The sequence below is a fragment of the Odocoileus virginianus genome, chromosome 1 (genome assembly GCF_023699985.2).
Source record: "Odocoileus virginianus isolate 20LAN1187 ecotype Illinois chromosome 1, Ovbor_1.2, whole genome shotgun sequence".
Taxonomy (NCBI): Eukaryota; Metazoa; Chordata; class Mammalia; order Artiodactyla; family Cervidae; genus Odocoileus; species Odocoileus virginianus.
Window position 1 is genome coordinate 65,390,951 of NC_069674.1, and position 22,836 is coordinate 65,413,786.

At 39.7% G+C, this 22,836-nt stretch overlaps 1 protein-coding gene across 1 annotated transcript in view; it reads left to right on the forward strand.

The window, feature by feature from the left end:
- Positions 1-5,227: 5,227 nt before the first annotated feature.
- The window catches only part of LOC110148839 (T cell receptor gamma constant 2), a 23,605-nt gene continuing 5,996 nt past the window's right edge, over positions 5,228-22,836 (forward strand). Inside the window, exons 1-4 of the mRNA XM_070468869.1 lie at positions 5,228-5,403; positions 5,490-5,793; positions 14,328-14,380; positions 18,714-19,043. Of these exons, the coding sequence (XP_070324970.1) occupies positions 5,328-5,403; positions 5,490-5,793; positions 14,328-14,380; positions 18,714-19,043 (763 nt within the window). The 5' untranslated portion in view covers positions 5,228-5,327. The remainder of the gene's footprint in view (positions 5,404-5,489; positions 5,794-14,327; positions 14,381-18,713; positions 19,044-22,836) is intronic.

The following is a 22,836-nucleotide window of genomic DNA, read 5'->3' on the forward strand; positions in this document are numbered from 1 at the left end:
CTATAAAATAAAGATTAAATATTAAAAAGAAAGCAGTAAACATTTTAAAAGGGGGAAATTTGCAAATCTTTGAAAGTTTCGTGCAGCTGATTTCCCCGCCAGGACCATACTGGACAGCGTCTCCTGGGGTTTCCAACTTTCTTCCCCTCTGGCCCTGGGCTGCCCTGGCCTGGGAGGTGTAGAGAGGGGAGGGCAGTTGGGGTGGGGGGACAGCTGAGTGGCAGCAGGAGGGCGCTGGTGTGACTGATGGGGTTTCATTCTCTCAGGCTTCAATTTTGTTCACATGCTCAAAACCACATTTTGGTTGATTCGTGGAAACTGTTTAAAGTCAAACAGGCCCTACTGGTTGAGACTGTGCAAGGGGTAGCTGAGGTGTCAAAAAAATATAAGCACAGTTAAACCACAACCAACTTTGCTCACTTTCAAAAGGTCACAGCTAATGGAAGAGAAGATCTCTCTACCCAGGCATGTAATTGTTATCAAACATATTAGGCTGGGTCATGGTTCCCCATTATGGAAGTATATGCAAGTGCACACTCAGTTGTTTCAGTCGTGTCTGACTCCTTGCCACTCTATGGACTGCAGCCTGCCAGGCTCCTCTGTCCATGGGGATTCTCCAGGCAAGAATACTGGAGTGGGTTGCCATGCCCATCTCCAGGGGATATTCCTGACCCAGGGATTGAACCCAGGTCTCCTTTGTCTCCTGCATTGCAGGCGGATTCTTTACTGCTGAGCCACCAGGGAAGCCCATTTAAATATACAATGCCTCCAATTAGCTCCTAAGTGAGTTGGGAAACTTACACCCAGAATGTTCAGATGCTGCACCTTCGACCATGCCCTTGACCCTGAAGGAAAGAGCAGACAGGACTCCTTGCAGCACTAAGATCGTCCTTGACATTCCACCAGCCGCTTGTGCTCTTCCTTAATCTGAGATTTACTGAGGCTGGAACGTCTTGGTTTCATTTTCTCAGTGTAGATGGGAGGACACAAGACCCAATCCCTGAACCAAGCTGCATGGACAGATGTGAGATGCTTTGTTCTCATGAGAAAATAGACTTGGAAGACCAGGGTTGACCTGTGCAATTGAGTGTCAGTATATACTGAGTCACCCAAGGCCCCATAAAGGCACTAAATGACTTTAGAGTCAACCTGAGCAAGGCTTACTAGCAGATAGTAAATCAGATGACAGTGTGACAGGTGAATAACAGAGGGTTGTTCAGCAATGTGAGCATGAAGAGCAGGTGTCCACCCACACACACACCCAGCAGGTCCAGAATGGGGCCCAGACCCTGCACTCCATCCATCCAGTCCCAGAGGGAAGCAAGGCTTCATGGCTGAGGTCAAGGCTTCAGCTCTCACAGTCCGACCACAGGGCACATTCAAGTCACATCCTCATTTCTCTTGTCTCTGCTCTGAAAACCAACATCTAGGGGGCCATGCCCTCCTAGGAGGACTAGCCAAGTCAGACTGGTCCAGCCCAAGACTTTGGGGGAGAGCTCTTTCTCAGGTTAAAATCACACACTGATGTCTGGCTCAGGCCCCAGCTATGATCATGGTGTAGACACGGGTTCACTCCTGGGACAAGATGCTCTCATCGTAATGACACCACTGAAGTCTTGAGGTTTTAGTCCAAGGCCAGACCCAGGAGCTCCCACCTCCCCTCTCTCCATGTAAGAAGCTCCCCCTGGTGAGGCCCCAGCTCCCCAGGGAGCCTCCAGCTGCATTTCTGTCCTGTGGCACATTCTTAGACTGAGCACGGGTGGAGTCGATTGAGATCCACACAAATGACCATTTCCACCCAAACCAGTGCCATTTTATCTATACACAACTAAGTGTATCTTGAATAACACAATGAATTTTAAAAAGATAATCCAAAAATGAGTATACATGCTGCCTTCCTATGAAGCATTATATTGAACATTCTTGTTTGAAAAAGAATAACTCACAATATAATTGAGCTTATTTTAATTTAAACCAACTAAATACAAGGGAAAATGATGGCAATGATTTCATGGTGTAGTTTCAAAGAAGAGTATCCAGACTAATTTAGATCATTCTCTTAAGAGAAAGATACTGTTTCTGGAGACTTTTGGTATGTATTCATAATCCCTTGTGTCCCCCTTATACACATTAGGCCAAATGCATGATGCAAAACAGGAAAAATAAAACTAATTATTTTGATATGTAGGAACTTGTTACTTTTTAAAACTGTACAAAAAGGGCATGTGCATGAGTTTTAAAAAAAAAAAAAGCAAGACAAATGTAGGGTCTTAAGAAATATTGGAAATGGCAACCACTCCAGTATTCTTGCCTGGAAAATTACATGGACAGAGGAATCCAGTGGGCTACAGTCTGTGAGGTCCCAAAGAGTTAGATACAACTGAGCACATACACTAAGAAGAAATATAAAAGAAATCTCAGACATGAAACAAGAAATTCCATCCTGCAAGTCAAAATAAAAAGATGTTTTGCTTATGATGAGATACTACTGGCAGCTTTTCATTAAGAGATCAGATTCAGTCTCCTCTGAACACAGGGTGGACCATGACATTCTCTTACCATCCTCAGGCAGGTGACTAAATGGATATGGATATGGCACTATGTTGTGAGATACTACAATCAATAAATTCTTTATTAGCTGTTCAATAACATCAGCAGTGAATGTCACCTTTTCAGCCTTCAAAAGGAAGATCTCATCTCTGGTGTTTTTCTCTTTTTTGGTGACTTTCAGTGAGGGTTTTTTCACAGTTAGAAAGAGAGAAAATAAGAATATTTGAGATGTGGTGTAAAAAGGCAAAGTGCTACATTTTGCCCTACGTTTTCATGAAGAAGTTTATGTACTGTACATGGACTCTGTTTTAGACACTTAAAGAACCATATGAAAGGCTATCAAAGGATTTATTTTTAGAATAAATTTTAGAAAGGGATCGACTATTCACATGCCCACATTTTTTTTATGTCTGAACACTATTGAAGAAAGACAGGTTGAAGTACGTTGAGTACCACTGATGCAGTGCAAGGCTTCCAACTGCCACTGCTTGTCTTTCTTTCCACTGTTGTTCTTCTATGTAGATGTCACCTCAATTGTCACTTTATTTTCTACTAAACATTTTACCACAGCTGAGCTATACATCTCAGGATGGTATAAATGATAGTCCCAGAATACTCTTTCAGCAAGTATTCCATTAGCTTTATATTTGGCCCCACACCTCACCAAAGCCTTCATTTCAGGACACTGAGTCTTTCATCTAGGTTGCAGCTGAGCATGTCTGACTTTGTGCTGCAGAAGAGAAGCTCAGGAACTAGGCCTGGTGTGCATGCTGAGGGACTCACAGCTTCCCTGCCCAACCCAAGTCCGCTTTCCTCAACATACACTCACCACCCCTTCTCCTGGGCTTCAAGGCAAAATTAGCCTGAAAATTAGCATAGCTATACACAATACTGAGTGATTTTTTTTAAATACATATTAAGGAGGCCCTGGGTACAATCAATATAACTGGAAAGGAACCTGTATTTCAGTTGGAAGTGATTGCTATCTTTATTCTCGAAGCTTCATTTCAGGTGGATCCTTCAGCTGATCCCTCCCAGTACCCTATCTTTAAAATTTCTGAGGATTTGATGCAGAGATAGGGGGACCTGGCCCTGTCCCCAGGTCCTCACTGCCCCCTGGTTCAATTTAGGAGTCCTCCTTTGAACACACGCACACACACCTGATTCTCCAAAACTGCAATCTTCCACATAATTTCCATGTTAAGTGGACCCCAGACACCATTTACCAGAAACTGTCCAGATTCAGTCTTCCTTAGTGATTCAGGAGGTAAAGAATCTACCTGCAATGCAGGAGACACAGGAGATTTGGGTTCGACCCCTGGGTCAGAAAGATCCCCTGGAGGAGGGCATGGCAACCCACTCCAGTTTTCTTGCCTGGAGAATCCCATGGACAGAGGAGCCTGGTGGGCTACAGTCCCTGGTGTCACAGGTAGTTGGACACAGCAGAATGACTGAGCATGCACACACATCCAGGTTCAAGGTAAACAATAAGCCCTACCATTTCCTGAGCTCTTTCTCTGCCTCTGGGACTGGACCGCACACTGTGCTCACATGTTCCTGTTTACTCTCCATGAAACCCCATGACTTCCCTTTTCACAGATGGAAAAAAAGGAGGTGAAACCCCTTGCCCAAAACTACACAGCTATCATATTATTTGGAAATTTTAGTCTCCCTCTGATGGTACCCTTGGAGGATACAACCCAATGCTGGCTCAGATAGCAAGCAGCAGGACTTTTCAGCAAGGATGGTTGTTCTGGGCTTGTCTTTTCCTTCCAAATTAGCAGGGCACTCACTGCTCTGTGGGAATAAAGTGGCCAGAGAGAGCATGAGATTTGTCTCCAGCCAGACCTGGCTTCAAATCCCAACCTAATTCTTCTTGGGCACACAGTGACTTAAAAACCATCTCCTTTGGGGAAGGGATAAATTAGGAATTTGAGATTAATATATACACACTACTATATATAAAATGGGCTTCCCTGGTGGCTCAGTTGGTAAAAAAAATCCACTTGCAATGCAAGAGACCAGGTTTGATCCTAGGTTGGGAAGATCCCTTGGAGGAGGGCATGGCAACCCACTCCAGTATTCTTGCCTGGAGAATCCCCATGATCAAAGGAGCCTTGTAGGCTACAGCCCATGGGGTCGCAAAGCAAAGGACACAACTTTGACTAAATCACCACCATATAGAAAATAAACAACAAAGACCTACTGGATACCACAGCGAACTCTACTCAATATTCTGTAATAAACTATATGGGAAAAGAATCTGAAAAAGGATATATATTTTGTTTTAACTTTTATTTAAGAGTACAGTATAGTACAGCAAAGCCGTACAGCTGAAACGAACTCAACATTGTAAATCGACTATACTCTAAAATAAAAGTTAAAACAAAATGAAATAAAATAGCCCCAGCTTTCCCATTTCTAAACCGAAGATATTATTTATCCCACAAGGTTTCAGGATTTAATAAAACAATGAACATAAATCAGTTAGCCCACTGCCAAAATACATTTGATGCCCAATCACCGACCTCTGTATTCCTATTTTATTACTCCACCAATATCGTTAGTGCTTCTCAGAACTTTCTCGTTTATCATTCCACCTCTCACCCTGTGGTCGGACTCCTGTCTCCTCCCTCTGGCTCCTCCCTCCTCCGCCCCTCCCTTATTTCTCTCACCAGTTACCCCCGGTAGCCTGGGAGCAGCCCCACTCAGACCCTTACCTGACCTCCATCACACAACCAGGTGTGGAGGCTCCGGGCAATCTGAGCCCCACCACCATGGGCTCTTCCCTCGGGGCAGGGGGCAGAGCCGTGCTGGGCCGCCTGGCCCTCCTCTGGGCCCTCGTGGTTCCAGGTGAGTGCCCGCGCCTTCCCCGGTGGGCCGGGCGGGACGCACCCGGAGCCTGCGGGCTCAACCTGCCCTCTTCCCATCCCTTGCAGGTATCCAGCAGGACTTCAGGGTGCTCCAGTCGTCCATGATGGTGGGGCACGCGGGCAGAGCTATCACTATGTCCTGCCGGGTCAGTAGCTCTGTGGATTACGTCCACTGGTTCCGCCAGCTGGAGGGCCAGGCCCCCGAGAGGCTTCTCTATCTAGCCTTGTCCAAGCGGGATGTGCAGTGGGATTCGGTCCTAAGAGGTGATAAAGTCAACGCGGCCCGCGGCACCGATGGCAAGAGCTGCACCATGTCCTTGATGAAGCTGGCGAAGAGCGACGAGGGCATGTACTACTGTGCTGCCTGGAGATCGGCACAGCAGTGCGCGCAGCCCCGGGATCTGCACAAAATGCTCCGAGACCCACCGCTCGCCCAGACCTGGCACCTGCTACCGCCTCCTGGTCCCTTAGATTCCCCTGGGGTGATCTCTCAGTATCCTGACCACTCCCCGCACTCGAGGGCTTCTGCGGGTAAAATCTGATGGAAGCTGAAGCTGACCCGGGTAAAAAGCTGTGCAGATGGCGGGGACTTTTCTAAAGATGGTCCAGTTCAGCTTGTCTGCAGCATTTGGAGGAAAACCTGAGCTGCCCAGTCCACCAGCTACTGAACACATCCAGCTATTGAGCCCTTGAAATGTACTTAGTTCAAGAATCCAAGCTGAGATGGGCTGTATGTCTATAACACACGCTATATTTTGAAGATAGTCGCAGAAAAAAGAAGTGGAATATCTCCTTAATTATTTTTATATTGACTTACTGTTGAAATATTTTGGATATCTTGGACTAAGTAGAAATAGTCCTAATAATTCGTTTTAAGTGTCCTTTTTTTTTTTAATGCAGAAGCCAAAACATTTTCATGTATGGATTGAATTGGTGACTCACATTTATTTCTAACGGATAGCTCTGGTATTGACTGAAAATATAAAAATCTGACCATTTCCCTCAAAGGATGCATAGATAAAATGTCACATAAATGATTTCAAGGATGAAGGACTGTAGAGCTGCCACAAAATGTTTGAAAGCTGAGCCTGGAAGTGTATGCCTGATTCCAGTCTCTAAGTTTTTCACCCATTGTTACCATTTTGCAGGGGAAGAGACAGCAGTTCGAAGCCCAGGAAACAATATTGGCAATGTCTCAGCGTCCTCATCTATTGGCATTCCTGACATTCTTGAGTTTGAGTTGATAAAAATCCTCATGGTGATGCAGTTAACCCTGGATGAGACATCAGGTTCTCTGCTTTACTCTTCTCTTTGTTTTTTTCTTTTTAATTTAATTTATTTTCCTTGAAGTATAGTTCACAATAGTCAAAACATGCAAACAGCCTAAACTTCCATCAACAAATGAATGAATAATGTCAATGTATGACAAAAACCACTACAATATTGTCAAGTAATTAGCCTCCAACTAATAAAAATAAATAGAAAAAAAAAAAGATGTGGTGCATATACACAATGAAATATACTACTCAGTCATAAAAAAGAATAAAATAATGCCATTTGCAGTAACATGAATACTAATAGAGATTATCATACTAAGTGAAGTAAGTTAAAAATAGAAAGACAGACACCCTTTTATATCACATGTATGTGGAATCTAAAATTGGCACAAATGAACCTATCTATGAAACAGAAACAGACTCAGGGGCGTAGAGAACAGACATGTGGTTGCCAAGGGGAAGGAGGGTGGGGGAGGGAAGGACTGCGAGCTTGGGATTAGCAGATGCAAACTATTATATATAGAATGGATTGGCCAAAAGGTCCTATTGTATAGAACAGGGAGCTATATTCAATATCCTGTTATACACGTCTTCTTGACTGTCACCACATATGGAATTTTGAGTGTATCTCTGGCTATTCTGCTCTCCTATAAAATGAGAAGGTTGAACAGCTAAAAGTATATGCCTCTGATCTCTGCATTTACAGGAAAATCACACAAATCACTTATCACTATATTCACTACCTTCTTACGAAAAGAAGGAAAAAAAAAAAGCCTGTGTCACTGATTCTTCAACCCCAAAACAGGAAAGCCCCTGATGTTGTATGAGGGAGAGAATAAAATCTTTTTGAAGTTTAAGCTGAATTTAGACCCTTTTCAAGTGGAAATTCAAAGTTTATGTACAGCTTAATAGCAATGGTAAAACAATGAATGAAAGGAAAGTGTAAAAAATTCTGAATTGGTCCTGCAGATTCCTAAACTCATTGTCTACCTCCCTGAGCTCCGATTTTGCAGTTAGAAATGTATAATTCATATATGCTTTCCTTCTGAAAGAGCCCAAGCCCCAACCCTTCCCTGGAGGCCTAATTCAAAGCTAAGGTCCCCCAGTATGTGTTAGAAGAGGCGGAGGTAAAGGGGACTCTAGCTCTGCTTCACGTTCATTTACTTCATCTTCCCCATCATCCTAATACAACTCCTTCCTGTTCTTGCAGCCACACCAATGCCAGACTCCACAGAGAGTGAATTTTTTTTAACTGGTGACAGTGTGGCCAACAAGAACCAGCTCTTCACCCATGTCCTTACAGAGCTATTAATACATGGTCCACAGTCCCCAGGAAGAGACAGCCCAGTGCCCCTGCTGTGAACCTCGACTGTGGCGTGAACCCTATTCTCACCCCTCACTGACTCCGGCTTTTCACTTACGAGCTCTGTGACCTTGAGCAAGATCTTCACGCTTTTAGGCATCAGTTTTCTCAGGTCTAAAGCAGAATATAACCGTTCCAAAATGTCTCTCTCTTGGAATTATACCACTTAATGTCAGTTGCAACCTCCACGGTGATAGATTAGCTCTTCTCTGCATGAAAATCCTACTGAGACATATTTAGAAACCTAGAGTATATCTTTCTTGGGTGATCTCGTTTTCAGGGTAGTCACTGCCAGGATGAAAGAAATGGTCCCAAGACTGTCACTTACTTTGGGAAGCATTTTAGTTAGTCTGTCTCTCTCGAAGTGAGGGATGTAGGATGCCAAAGGCATGGCTGTGTATTGTGCTGATGCCCCAGGTCATGTTCATTGAGGGCAGTGTGATAGAGTAGAATAGTAATAGATTTTTACTAACTTTTTAAAAACTTTATTGGTATATAGTTATTAATTTTTGAATCAAACTTTTCTGACATTAATTTTCCATACCTCTTTGGCACAGGAAAAACAGGACATTTACAGAGCTCCTTCCTTGCTCAGGTTAGGTGTGAGATGGGTGGGGATCTCCCTGAAGGACAAAGATGGGTGTGGCTGCCCCACAGCCTCGACCATGAAGCTCCATCACAGAGTGTATACTGGGAGGCAAGGCTGAGATCTCTAGGACCCCATGACAGAGAGTTCTTCTGTCAGGAGATGCCAATGACACCATTCAAGTCAAGGAACTAAGGGGATGCAAAGGGTGTACCCCAGTCCACATTAGGTTCCCTCCGTGGTATCTCTGTGACCTGCCTCCTTCCAAAAAGAGAAGGAACAGAGAAGAAGGAGATACAGGTCATGGATCCACTGAACTCTTGTGCTATTTCTGGATTGTGCTATGCATCTTCCTTATAATGATGTGAGACATCATTATATATAATGATGTGAGATATGTGAGACACAAAACGTGTTCTTACTATGTTTTCAGAGTTAGAACACTGAGTGTTAGATAGCAAATAAATCAAGCAGGTAATAGGCAAAATTGGAATTAAAATCACTTTGTTGTACACCTGAAACTGACAGAACATTGTTAATCAACTATATTCCAAAAGGAACTAAAAATTGTTTTAAAAAGAATGAAAAACAGTATTGAATGATTCCATGTTCCCTACTGTAGCACACTGTGGGCACTTGGTATTACAGAAATGTTTGCATACCAGCTCTATCATTTTCTACTTGATCATCCATCCTCATGTTACATCCCCATCTCTGTGAAAACTTGTTTCTTGGCTCAAAATACCATCATTTACATAAAAGGAGCTAATGAGTGTAACCATTTTTGAAAATATAGTAAAAGCACTATATTAAAGAATTATAGCTTTATTTTAACATTTTCATTTTGTACCAATAATATCTATCATATAGATTTATCTCCACAGGGAAGGCACTATGCTTGATGCAGTAAGGGATTTAACAATGACAAGGTGGGTCTGGAGTGGACATGGGGATAGTCAGGGTCAGTCCTGTCTGTGTCCTGGCAAATGAACAGCTCATCTGTACTCAGAGGAGCATTCAGCTGCTTCTGGCAATTGCTTTTTCTCTTTATCCAATTGAGTGGCTTAAGATTACAGAACAGTCTGGAAGACATTTCTTCTTTCATCATAAGAGAACTGGCCTTAGCTCTCAAATTTTAGTTTAAATGAGGAATTTATAATTTCAGGTAAAATAGTATTCTACTAATTTCTTCTTTTAGCCTATGAAAGATAATAAGTCATCACAGAACTTGTGTTCTCATTTCTAATTATTGTGGTAAAGAATCATATTGCCTGTCACTAATTATTATAGAAATACAAATCAGAACAATGAAGATTCACCTCACACTAGTCAGAATGCATCATTAAAAAGTCTACAAATAACAAATGCTGGAGAGATGGTGAAAAAAGGAACCCTCTTACACTATTGATGGGACTGTAAATTGCTGCCGCCACTGTGGAGAACATTATGGAGGTTCCTTAAAAAACTAAAAATAGAGTTGCCATATGATCCAGCAATCTCACTCCTAGGCATATATCTGGACAAAACTATAATTCAAAAAGATATATGCACCCAAATTTGATAGCACCAATATTTACAATAGCCAAGACATGGAACCTACCTAATGTCCATTGACAGGTGAATGGATAAAGAAGAGGTTGTATATATACACAATGGAATACTACTCAGCCCTAAAAAAGAATTAAATAACACCATTCGCAGTGACATGGATGGGCCTAGAGATGATATGCTAAATGAAATCAGACACAGTAACGCAAACACCATGTGATATCACTTATATGTGGACTCTAAAATATGACACAGATGAACTTATTTACAAAACAGAAACAGACTCACAGACATAGAAAACAAGCTTATAGCTACCAAAGGGGAAAGGGGTGGGAAAGGGATAGATTAGGAGTTTGGGATTAGCAGATATAAACTATTACATGTAAAATATATAAACAATAAGGTCCTACTCTATAGCATAGGGAACTGTATTTAATATCCTGTAATAAACATATTGGAAAATAATATATATATATATATATATATATATGTATAATTGAATCACTTTGTTGTAAATGGTCTATTAAGTGACAAACACTTTTCTGAATTTTCTCTATCATTTAAGATTTTAAAAAAATCATTCTCCTTTCTCCAATAATTTGCAAAACATGTATTATTGGTTTTCATCTTAGAAACTGACAACATTGTAAGTCAACAATACTCTCCCTCCCCCCAAAACAGAATCATGTTACCCGATGAACGGAGAACTTTGTCCACATTTCTCAAGTACACGTGAATTGGCAAATTTGCATTTTCAGTTACTGAAGAGTTTCCTCCTTTCAGAAATATATTGCCAAATCACTAACTGAGCAGCCCTGGTGTTTGTGAGAACGGAAGAGCTTTTCCTTTGATGTGAACTCTGAGCAGTTTTAACACAGCTGAGTACCTGAAAATTTTTTTAAAAGTCTTGATTCTTTGAATACTCTTCCTGGAAATGTGGGAAAGCAGAACAGGTGGTTAACCTGCTAGTGTCAAACTCTTCTTTTCCTGCTTTTATCCTTTTCATTTTTTATCAGTATTGTCAATGATTAGTCTACCATGGAAAACAGATATTTGGGCCCATTGATCTGAGGAAAACTTATAAAATATCAGATGCCATAAAACCTATTATCAAGGACTTCCAAAAGAACTCAGAAGGTCAAATTGGCAGCCCAAAGTTGTTAAACTGCTAGTCACTTCATGAAGGTAGGAGAAGGCTGAGATCATTGTAGGAGCCTGGACCAGTATGACAGCTCATGTTGGAAGAAGATGTTTGGAGAAGGAACTAAGCTCATAGTAGCTCCCTGTGGTAAGTAACTTTTTTTCTATTTTTACTTTAGTCATGAAAGACTGATAGATGCTTTTAAGAAAAAAAAAAAACCTTACAATCCCCCTTATCTGACTGCCACATACTTGACCTCATCATGAGAACTACAATTTTGCAGCTAGTGGCCACTGTATATGGATGTACGTGGAAACAAAACTACTTCCTGCTTGTATCCACTGAAATTCATCTTTTAGAATATACACACACACACACACACAAACACACACGCACACACAAGAAACTCAGGCTAAATATTAAAATATTTTAAGGACCATATCTGTTTCATTGTTTCATTTATGTTTCAATATATTTACACCATTACCATGATATGTCATTATGTCAGTAAAGTTGTTGGCAAAGTTTATGTCAGTAAAGTTTTTTTGTAAAGGAATTTACAAAAAAAATTCCTTTTCTTATAAATGGTTTATTAAGTGAGAATTTTAAAAATTTTCTATTCTCTATAGTTTTTCCCCAATAAGCTGCAAAACCTGTAGTACTGATTTTCACCTAAGCAGTGCAAACAAAATTTCTTATAATAAATGACTGTATAACATTTGCAAATCCCACTTCTTATTACTCTAGCTTCACAGAGGGAAGCTGAGAGAAGTCAGAATTTATGTCATGACAATTCTTGCTGCATTGCTTGGAAATGGACCAGTGTAATGGAATTTGTGAGCTCAAGCCATCTCAGCTCCAAAGTCCATGAAAAGAGTCTGCATGGTTGGACATCCTCACTTGCTCATTCTCTCAGCAAACATTTTTTGAGAACAGTTTCTGTGTGGATGCTGGAGACAGAAGTGTGAACAAGACACAGACAGAACAAATCCCAACACTCAAACAGTTTATAGTCCAGTGGAAAAGCATTCTAGATGCTGGCTTAATTGGGCCCATATTCTATGGCCTGTGGTTACCAGAGAAACAACAGATCTTGCATTGATGAGCTTGTTTCTTTCTCAAATGATGTAATAGTTATTGCTTATAAAATTCATCTATTTTACCTGTCCAAAGAATTTGAAAAAATGACCCCAAATTGTCCCACTAAAGAGAATAATAATAATAGCAGCTACTATTTACTGAGGGCTAGATACCATGATAAGTAGTTTCAGTGCCTTATCTTTTCCTCAAAAGGAATCCTTGTCTTTCCATTCCACAGATGAGAAAACTGAGGTTTAGAGAAGTTCAGGTACTTGCCTAAAGTCACATAACAAGTTACTGTGGCAAATATTGGGATTCAGTAGAGACTTGTTTATTCCAAGGGACAGAGTCTGGGCCTTTACACAAGGTGAGAAAAATGAAGTCTAAGTTTTTGTATTCTGAACATTTACTCCTCTGTAGCTTGATCTTTTAAATGGATTATTTAATTTACTTCTTAATTTGTAATAGGTTATAATTTGTATTATTACTCATGTGTGAAAACTGTGCTTCTGTTTATTTAAATTTCGTGTTTCCAAAATTTATTTGTTAAGACCTAAGATAGAAAATGTCATGTACAGGAAGGGCAAGAAATAAGATCAAAGGCACTCAGGGAAGCAGGAGGAAAAAGGACTTCTAGCAGAAAGCACAGGTTAAGATTTTAAAGCTCAATGGTAGGAGAGCTATGTGTCTGCTCTAGCTCAATTATAAAAGTGAATATAAAAAAGAAAAAAAATGAAAAGGTGGTGGAATACATGCTTTTTATTAGTTGATAAAATAAGCACACCAAATTTTTTAATATGATGTGTTTTTACAACATAAAATTAGAAAAGGACTTTAATACATGAAGTTAAGAGAAAAGTGAAATAAAGATGGGATATAGTTTTCAACATCCACTTTATAAAATGGAAGAAATGATCTTTAATCAAACCCATTTATACTGCCAGTTCATCAGTGCTATGGATACCATAACATTTACTGTCATTCACAGATGGTGACCCTCAGCAGATAGGGTCAGGCAGGTAAGGTTTTCACAATCCAACATGACAATAATAGGATTTGAGAACCAGGCATCCTAACGTTTCTCTTATCATCCTGCCTTGAAGGCCAAGAGTTGCAAGCTGAAATCTACACATGAGCTGGAGAGAAGTCAGTCTGAGGCTGAAATTTCTAGTAAAAGCTTGGAAAAATATTAATTGTGCTATTGATTGGACAGGAGGGGGAAGCCGTTTGTTTGGGACAACACAGGTGAAGTAATTCCATATATTGACTCTACGTATTAGGCTTTAGCCAATGTTCCTTTTGAGTTGCTTAACCCTGAAAATATAGTGGGTAAGACTAGACAAACAATTGCCTTTAAGTTGTGTGTATGAAAAGCACGTGTCCTGTGACAATGGCTTTGAGAATTCCTGACATGTGGAGCATAGTAGAAGGCAAAAAAAGGAACCAATCTTCACAGTTAATTGCCACAGACTCAGTTGTAACCCCAAAACACCAAATTCCCATCAGTAAGGGCAAGCCCTGGTCCCAAGATATTAAAATATTATGTTGGAGCACACAGTCAGCTAATAATAAGAAATCACTAATAATAATGATAGTAATAATTATTATGGTCTTTCTTTTCCATAGCATTTTTAATAAAATCACTTTTTCATATCTTGTTTCATATTGGTCTCACTTCAGCATTAAAAGGGATGTCGAACTGATTCATGGTAACACTGTGTTTTCAAATAAACAAACACCAAAAGCTTTAATTAATCTGATTAGCTTAGCCATGGAACCTGTTATGAGCAAAGTGAATCAGGACCAGAAACTTGGCCTCTTTTATCCCAGGCTGTCATGATTCCAATAGGATTTAAAGAACTCAGAGAAGCTAAATTAGTCTAAAGTTTTTGCCACAGGTTGAATCACTGTGGAATTTAAACAACATGATCTTTGGTGATGGAACAAAAGTTTTCGTCCTAGGTAAGTACCTGAAGAAGGGCATTTTTTGTCAAGGTAGTGGAGGGAAGGCAAGAAACAAATTGGAATAATAGTTTAAAATTTTTGGGAAAATGGGAATGCAAATGGGGATTAGATGTAGGAGTTTAGGAAAGATATTAAAACAAATCCTTAGAGCATACCATAGACAACTGTGCGAAAATATAGTAGGATTTGGCTTTGTGAACATGTGGACTTATATAAAGGGTTCCTGTATAATATATGTGATCATCATGAAAGTGTTTGGTTCAAGGCCAAAGTTGGTTATTATAGGTAAGTTTTGTGAGCTGACCCATTTCCTTTCCTGATGGCAAAGGGGTGTTTTCAAAGAGCCTGGCTTTGGAGTCACTCTGATCAGGATGTCTGGGTCTACCACTTACTATTTATGAGCACTTGGTCAGTTATTCTTTGGCCTCGGTGTCTGAATCCTCAAAATGGAATAGCCATGTGTGTCCAGCAGGTATCGCATGAGAATTCAGTGAAAGCCTGTCAGCAGTGTCCCTGACATGCTGTGTAACATATTGTTGGTGCTGGATAGGTGTGTCCACACTCCATTCAAATGTGAAGGGAAAGCTGCACCCAGGAAGGAGGGTTGTTTGCAGCCAAAAATATTGACAGAAGAGAAATTCTTCAGAGGATGCAGTTGTACTTCTAACTCCTTAAACAAAAAGTTATCTTACTATCCACTCACACACACAGAATTGAATTGGGAGGTATTTGTCTCTCTTTAACAGACTGCTTTCTATTTGTCAAGAAAAATGAAGTGAAAATGTATTTGTTTTTATATTTGTTGTTCTATGTGCTTTACATCTGAATCCTTTCACTTCATTGATATCATCTCTAACACAAACATTTATTGGCCCTTAGCCAATAAACTTGGGCTTCATGATCTTATTTATCAGAAAAATTTTAATTCATAAGTTAAATGATCATGATATGAAGTCAATTAAATACAGATACAAAGGTCATAATATAATTTGCTTATTTAAATGTGAAATAGTTCTAATTATTTAATTCATAAAATATAAGGAAAAATAGAGTACTCTTAAGCAATAAAAACACAGTATGTGATGGGAGAAATATACAGTATCTTACTATTATAATCAATAAAATAGTATTTACACCATGAGTGAAGTGTATAAAATTAAACACACTAGGACCTAATTGTATTTACAACATTAAGTTTTAAAATGACCTCTGTTTGCTTACTTCTTTAGTAGAAAACTCAGGAGTTTTGCTACAGAGGAAAAATTTCTCAAGAATTTTTTTCTTTTTCTTTTCAAATGAGAAGTTTAATTTTTCTGTTCTTAAGAAACTGACCTCAGAATGCTAAACTAGCTCAAAGAGAATATGAGTAAAGTATTTGTGTTTCATTTGGAAATAAATTGGAAAGAGTTTTAACATTTATAATTTCAACCATTACTTTAACCATAAATATATAATCAAGAAACATTCCAGCATTTAAGTGGGATCATTTGCAAACTATGTTTTGTTATATATGTTGACACCATGTCTATAAGAAATTCAGGAAGCATACATTTAATTTTTAATTATGTATACTTTATTTAGCAGATGAAAACACAGTAAATCATGGAGCTCTAAAGAAGTTCAGCAGACTTACAGGGTAGATTTAAAACTGGGGGAGACACAGAGTCAAAATACTGTGCGTTCTTAACCATGCTTAAACTTGAAATGAAATTTCAAGAGAAAATGTGCCTTGGTAAACATTCTCTACAGTGAAGCAAAATTCTGATAAATACATTACTTGATAAGGTTTATATAAAACATGTCAGAAAATTATACATTTTTATTAGGAGTTTTGGAAGTATTGCTATTTTGTTTCCAAATTCAAGGCACTGTAAACAGTCAGCTCCTCCACTCAAAAATCTGAAAGTTTTCAGATCTGAAGTTTGGATGTTATATAAAATTAGAAACCCACCAGAAGAATCCCATCACTTCAGAAATGGGCAGGTGATCCACATTTGAAGCTCTAAGTTCAACGTCCCAGATTGTCAAGTATGCAGGGACACTAATTCCCATTATAAAAAATGACTGTATATTGTCTAAAAATACAATAAATTTCCTACTGACATTTATTTATATGAGAAGTAAGATCAGTTCAGTTCAGTTCAGTCGCTCAGTCGTGTCTGATTCTGCGACCACATGAACCTCAGCACACCAGGCCTCCCTGTCCATCACTAACTCCTGGAGTTTACCCAAACTCATGTCTTTTGAGTCGGTGATGCTATCTAACCATCTCGTCCTCTGTCGTCCCCTTCTCCTTCTGCCTTCAATCTTTCCCAAATCAAGGTCTTTTCCAATGAGTCAGCTCTTCACATCAGGTGGCCAAAATATTGGAGTTTCAGCTTCAAAGTTAATCCTTCCAATGAACACCCAGGACTGATTTCCTTTAGGATGGACTGGTTGGATCTCCTTGCAGTCTAAGGAACTCTCAAGAGTCTTCTCCAGCACCACACTTCAAAAGCCTCAATTCTTTGGCACTCAGCTTTCTTTATAGTCCAACTCTCATATCCATACATGACTACTGGAAAAACCATAGCCCTGACTAGACGGACCTTTGTTGACAAACTAAGATAAATATGGTTCATCCCAGGGTAGTTAAATGAAGCTCCACAGAGTTGCAAAACATGAGGATGAGTTATGTGGCCAAAGAGAGCACAAGTTACAAAACAGGATAGGAAGGGAAAATAGTAGAGAGAAGGAAACTTTCTTACACTGTTGGTGGGAATGCAAATTGGTGCAGTGACTATGCACAACAGTAGGGATGTTCCTTAAGAGACTAAAAATAGAGCTGCCATATAATCCTACAATCCCACTCCTGGTCATATTCCCAGAGAAAAACATGGTCTGAAAAGATACAAGCAACTCTATGTTCATAGCAGCACTATTCACAATATCCAAGACCTGAAAGTAACCTAATTGTCCAATGACAGAAGAATGGATAAAGAAGACATGGGGTGTGTGTGTGTGTGTGTGTGTGTGTGTGTGTGTGTGTATACTGGAATAGTACTTAGCCATTAAAAAGGATGAAACAATGCCATTTGCAGCAACATGGATGGACCTGGAGATTGTCATACCAAATGAAGTAATTCAGACAGAGAAAGAGATAAATGTCATATATCTCTTATATGTAGAATCTAAAAAGAAATGATACAATTGAAATCATTTACAAAACAGAAACTGACTCTCCGAGAACAAACTTGTGGCTACAGGGGGGAAGGGTGGAGGGAGGAACAACTAGGGACTTTGAGACTGACATGTACACACTGCTATATTTAAAATGGATAACCAACAAGGACCTACTGTATACAGCACAGGGAAGGAAACTTTTCTCAATATTCTGTAACAATCTAATTGGGGAAAGAATTTGAAAAAGAAGAGATACATGTATACATATAACTGAATCACTTTGTTGTACATTTGAAACTAACACAGCATTATTAATCAGCTATACTCAAATATAAAATTAAAAGTTTGAAAAAAGCAAAACGTCAAAGATTCTCACCTCTAGAGAAACTATCAGAGCTACCTGGACCTCTCCCCCATTCTCATTCCCACCACACACCCAAAGACTTCATTTTTTAAATATAATTTTATTTTTAAATTTCGTCTGCGCTGCATCTTCTTTGCCCCAACATGGGCTTTTCGCTAGCTTCAGAGAGTGGGGCTGCTCGCCACTGCAGTGCGGGCTTCTCATTGCCGTGGCTTCTCTTGTCTGAAGCTTTGGCTCTAGGGCGTGGGGCTTCACAGTTGCAGCACAGGGCTCAGCAGTCCTGTCTTCAGGGCGCTGGGGCACAGGCTCAACAGTCGTGGTGCCGGGGCTCAGTTGCTCGAGGCATTGGGATCTTCCGGATCAGGGATCGAATGTATGTCTCCTACATTGGCAGAAGAATTCTTTACCTCTCAGCCATTAGGAAAGCCCACCCATCCACTTTCAAACAGGCTCCACTATGATAGAACAAAAGAGATGTTAAAAAATAAATGTGTTCATGAATTTTGGAAGGAGATAAAACTCATAACCCATCTTACCATGTGGAAAAAGAACAAAGGCCAATGTGTGATCCAGGTTCTACTATGCTAGCTGTGACTCTGGGCAAGCCACATAACCTCTTGAACATCTCTTCCTATTGAAAATAAGAAGGATAATAAGTCCCTTACAATCCACTGTGAATGGAATCCATGGTGAGCACTAATTCAGTGACAAGTTTTCTTCCTTTTATTACATGCTTAGTTTATTCCATGGTTCTCCGTGTTTCTCTAATAACCATTTTAAATTCTTTTCTATCTCCCTCCGCAGATAAAAAACTTCCTGCAGATACTTTCCCCAAACCCACAATTTTTCTTCCTTCAATTAATGAAGTCAACCATCAACAGGCTGCAACATATCTTTGTCTCCTGGAAAAATTTTTCCCTGATGTTATTAAGGTTTCTTGGAAAGAAAAGAATGGCAACAGGGTTCTGCCATCCCAGGAGGGAAATACCATGAAGACCAATGACACATACATGAAGTTCAGCTGGCTGACAGTGACAGAAAACTCCATGAAGAAAGAGCACGTATGTATCGTCAAACATGAGAAAAATCCAGGAAGAAAAGATCAAGAGATTCTTTTTCCTGCAGTGAATGAAGGTATGTGAATATAAACACAAGTATAAATATAACCTCCCTTGGGCTTCCCTAGCGGTTCGGTGGTAACGAATCCACCCGCCAATGCAGGAGACATGGGTTTGAGCCCTGGGTTGGCAAGATCCCCTGGATTAGGAAACACAAACCCACTCCAGTATTTTTGCCTTGGAAATTCCAGACAGAGGAGCCTGGGTCACAAAAGAAGAGTCAGACACAACTTAGCAACTAAACAACAATAACCTCCCAGAATACAGTTTTTCACAGACAATACCCCAACTTTTCTGTCAAGTCAAATAAACACGTCTTTCTAAGATATTGTTATGTTTAATGGTAGCATAAATGTCCTGAAATTTCCACTAGAATTAAAATAGCACAGTCAAGGGAACATTAAAATAAAAAAGAAAAAATAATTTTTAAGCTTTCTCAGCCTGTTTCATCTTCCAAAATATTACAGTCACAATGATGATTTTAGGGTCTTTGTATGGATTAAATGAAAGAAAATATATGAAAGTGTCTAGCAACTTAGTGCACAACAAATTTGCAAAAAGAAATTTCACTTTTGATTGTCTTGGTTGATCAGGAAATAAGAACATTTATATATCTTTCAGAAATGCTCTACTCACCAAGCAGTCATTCTCACTTTAATCCTGCTTTTACTCAAGTATAAGTCAGAAACAGTGGGTTATTAAATAAAAAATGATGTTCTTATGAAGAAGCCAGATTGCAGTTCAACAAAAAGTATTGAGTTGGCTAAAAATTGATTTGGGTTTTTCATAAGATGTTATGGAAAAAACTTGAAAGACCTTTTTGACCAACTGAAGAGAATAATTTACTGCTGCAGTTTTACTATGGTCTTAGTTAAGATTTTTACTTTATTTACTACCTTGAAGTTAAAATTTGTAATTAAAGATCGGGTGAGACTAAAGTGTGCAAACTTACTCCCACTGTACATCATAAATGTATTTCTTGCTATTAGAAAAGGTCTTTCAAGATACTTTTGTTGTAGCCCTAGCACATGCTAGGTCTGGAGGAATGTGTGGATGGACACACTCGGGTGAATTACTGTCCTAGGAGGATGCACTACAGTCAAGAGAATATACACTTTTCTGGATGACTCAGGGTCACTCGTGATCCAGGCATGACATCCCAAAGCAGCCCCTGTGAGCAGATGCTGGACGTGTCCACGCGGTGGGGGCAAAGTGCTGGGTGTATCTTGACCTTGACGTTGGTCCTCTAACTCACTGAACTCAGGGCTTAACATCTGAGTAATTCACCTAACAGACCACAGGCCACAGCGCCCGTCAGAGGAATCACTGTGTGCTTTTCCCTGTGGTTAGGGAGTCTTTTTAAGCAGTGGGAACCAAGCATATAAAATGTGCACAGACGTTGGCTGTGCACCAGTCTGAATTTCTGAAGTAAGTCTTTATCTTCTCTGGTTCTTAGTTTGTCCAATGATCAAATCAAGCTTGAACATTTGCCTTGGCTTTGTCCTGGGACTGCAATGAAGAGCAAATGAAATAAAAAATTGCATTCCAAAACATAAATGGATCTATTTATTCATACATCTACTGTATTATTTATATTCTTTCTTTAAACTAATCAACACTAAGATTACAGAAATGACCCTAAATTTCTATTTCCACTCATTCTTGTCTAAGAAATACATAATAAACAAATTTGCTAAGTGCAGTTTAATATAATCATGGCTCTAACTGTCCTATTAGGTTTTCATTTTTCTGTGATTAAGGAAAAATAAAAAGGGTAGTAAGTTTCATGGTGATAATTACCATAGGGGAGACAAGTTCCCTTTTATCATGTGTGATACTTCGCACTTAATTTCTGAAATAAATGTTTCCCATGGGTTTCATGGCCATATAGCTAAAGAGGGCATTTCTGTAAATTTCATTCTTTAGTAAATTTCTAATGCTATTTTTGGGAAGTTTTTTGTTTTTGATAAAAGTTAAGAATATTATATGGGCTTCTTTGGTGGTTCAGATGGTAAAGAATCTCCCTGCAATGTAGGAGAATAGGATTCTATTCCTGGGTTGGGAAGATACTTTGGAGAAGAGAATGACAACCCACTACAATACTCTTGCCTGGAGAATCCCATGGACAGAGGAGCCTGATGGGCTACAGTCTATGGGGATGCAAAAAGTCAGACACGACTGAGAGACTTTCACTTTCAAGAGTGGTGTGTTGTTTGTTCAGTTTCTCAGTGGTGTCTGACTCTGTTACCCCATGGACTGCAGCATGCTAGGCTTCCCTGTCCTTCACCATCTCCCAGAACTTGCACAAAATCTCGTCTATTGAGTTGGTGATGCCATCCAACCATCTCATCCTCTTGTCCCCTTTCCGTCCTGCCTTCGATCTTTCCCAGCGTCAGGGTCTTTTTCAATGATACGGCTCTTCACATCAGGTGGCCAAAGTATTGGCACTTCAGCTTCAGCATCAGTCCTTCCAATGAATATTCAGGGTTGATTTCCTTTAGGATTGACTGGTTTGATCTCCTTGCAGTCCAAGGGATGCTCAAGAGTCTTCTTCAACACCACAGTTCAAAAGCATCAATTCTTTGGTGCTCAGCCTTCTTTATAGTCCAACTCTCACATCCATACATGACTACAGGAAAAACCTAGGTTTGACTATATGGACCTTCGTTGGCAAAGTGATATCTCTGCTTTTTAATACACTATCTAGTTTTGTCACAGCTTTTCTTCCAAGGAGCAAGCGTCTTTTAATTTCATGGCTGAAGTCACCATCCACAGTGATTTTGGAGTCCAAGAAAATGAAGTCTTTCACTGTTTCTGTTGTTCCCCATCTAAATACCATGAAGTGATGGGACCAGATGCCATGATCTTCTTTTTTTTAATTTTAGGTTTTAAGCCAGCTTTTTCACTCTCCTCTTTTAACTTCATCAAGAGGTTCCTTAGTTCCTCTTCACTTTCTGCCATTAAAGTGGTGTCATCTGCATATCTGAGGTTATTAATATTTCTCCTGACAGTCTTGATTCAAGCTTATGCTTCATCTAATCTGGCATTTCTCATGATGTACTCTGCCTCTAAGTTAAATAAGCAGGGTGACAATATACAGCCTTGATGTACAACTTTCCCAATTTGGAACCAGTCTGTTGTTTCATATGTTTCTCAGGAAGCAGGTAAGGTGGTCTGCTATTCCCATCTCTTTAAGAATTTTCCACAGTTTGTTGTCATCCACACAAAGGCTTTAGCATAGAAGTAGATATTTTTCTGAAATTCTCTAGCTTTTTCTATATATGTTGGCAATTTGATCTCTGGTTCCTATGCCTTTTCTAAAACCAGTTTGAACATCCAGAATTTCTTGGTTCATGTGCTGTTGAAGCCTAGCTTGGAGGATTTTGAGCATGACCCTGCTAGCATGTGAAATTATTGCAATTGTGCAGTAGTTTGAACATTCTTTTGCATTGCCCTCCTTTGGGACTGGAGTGAACACTGATCTTTTCCAGTCCTGTGTCCACTGCTGAGTTTTCCAAATTTTCTGACACATTGAGTGCAGCACTTTAACAGCATCATCTTTTAGGATTTGAAATGGCTCTGCTGGAATTCTATCACATCCACTTCGAAGCACAAATCATGAAGTGATTTTTGAATGGATAGAAAACTAATCAGGTCCAAGTTTTTGACCAGTCTTGACTGAGAAAGAGGTCTTAGTATACACTGCAGTTTATGCTGAAATTTTTTTACTTTTTCACCTCAATCAATTCATAGTAATAAGAGGTTTGTTCATCTTTAGTGAACATAGTCACTGCAAGCAAAAGAAATAA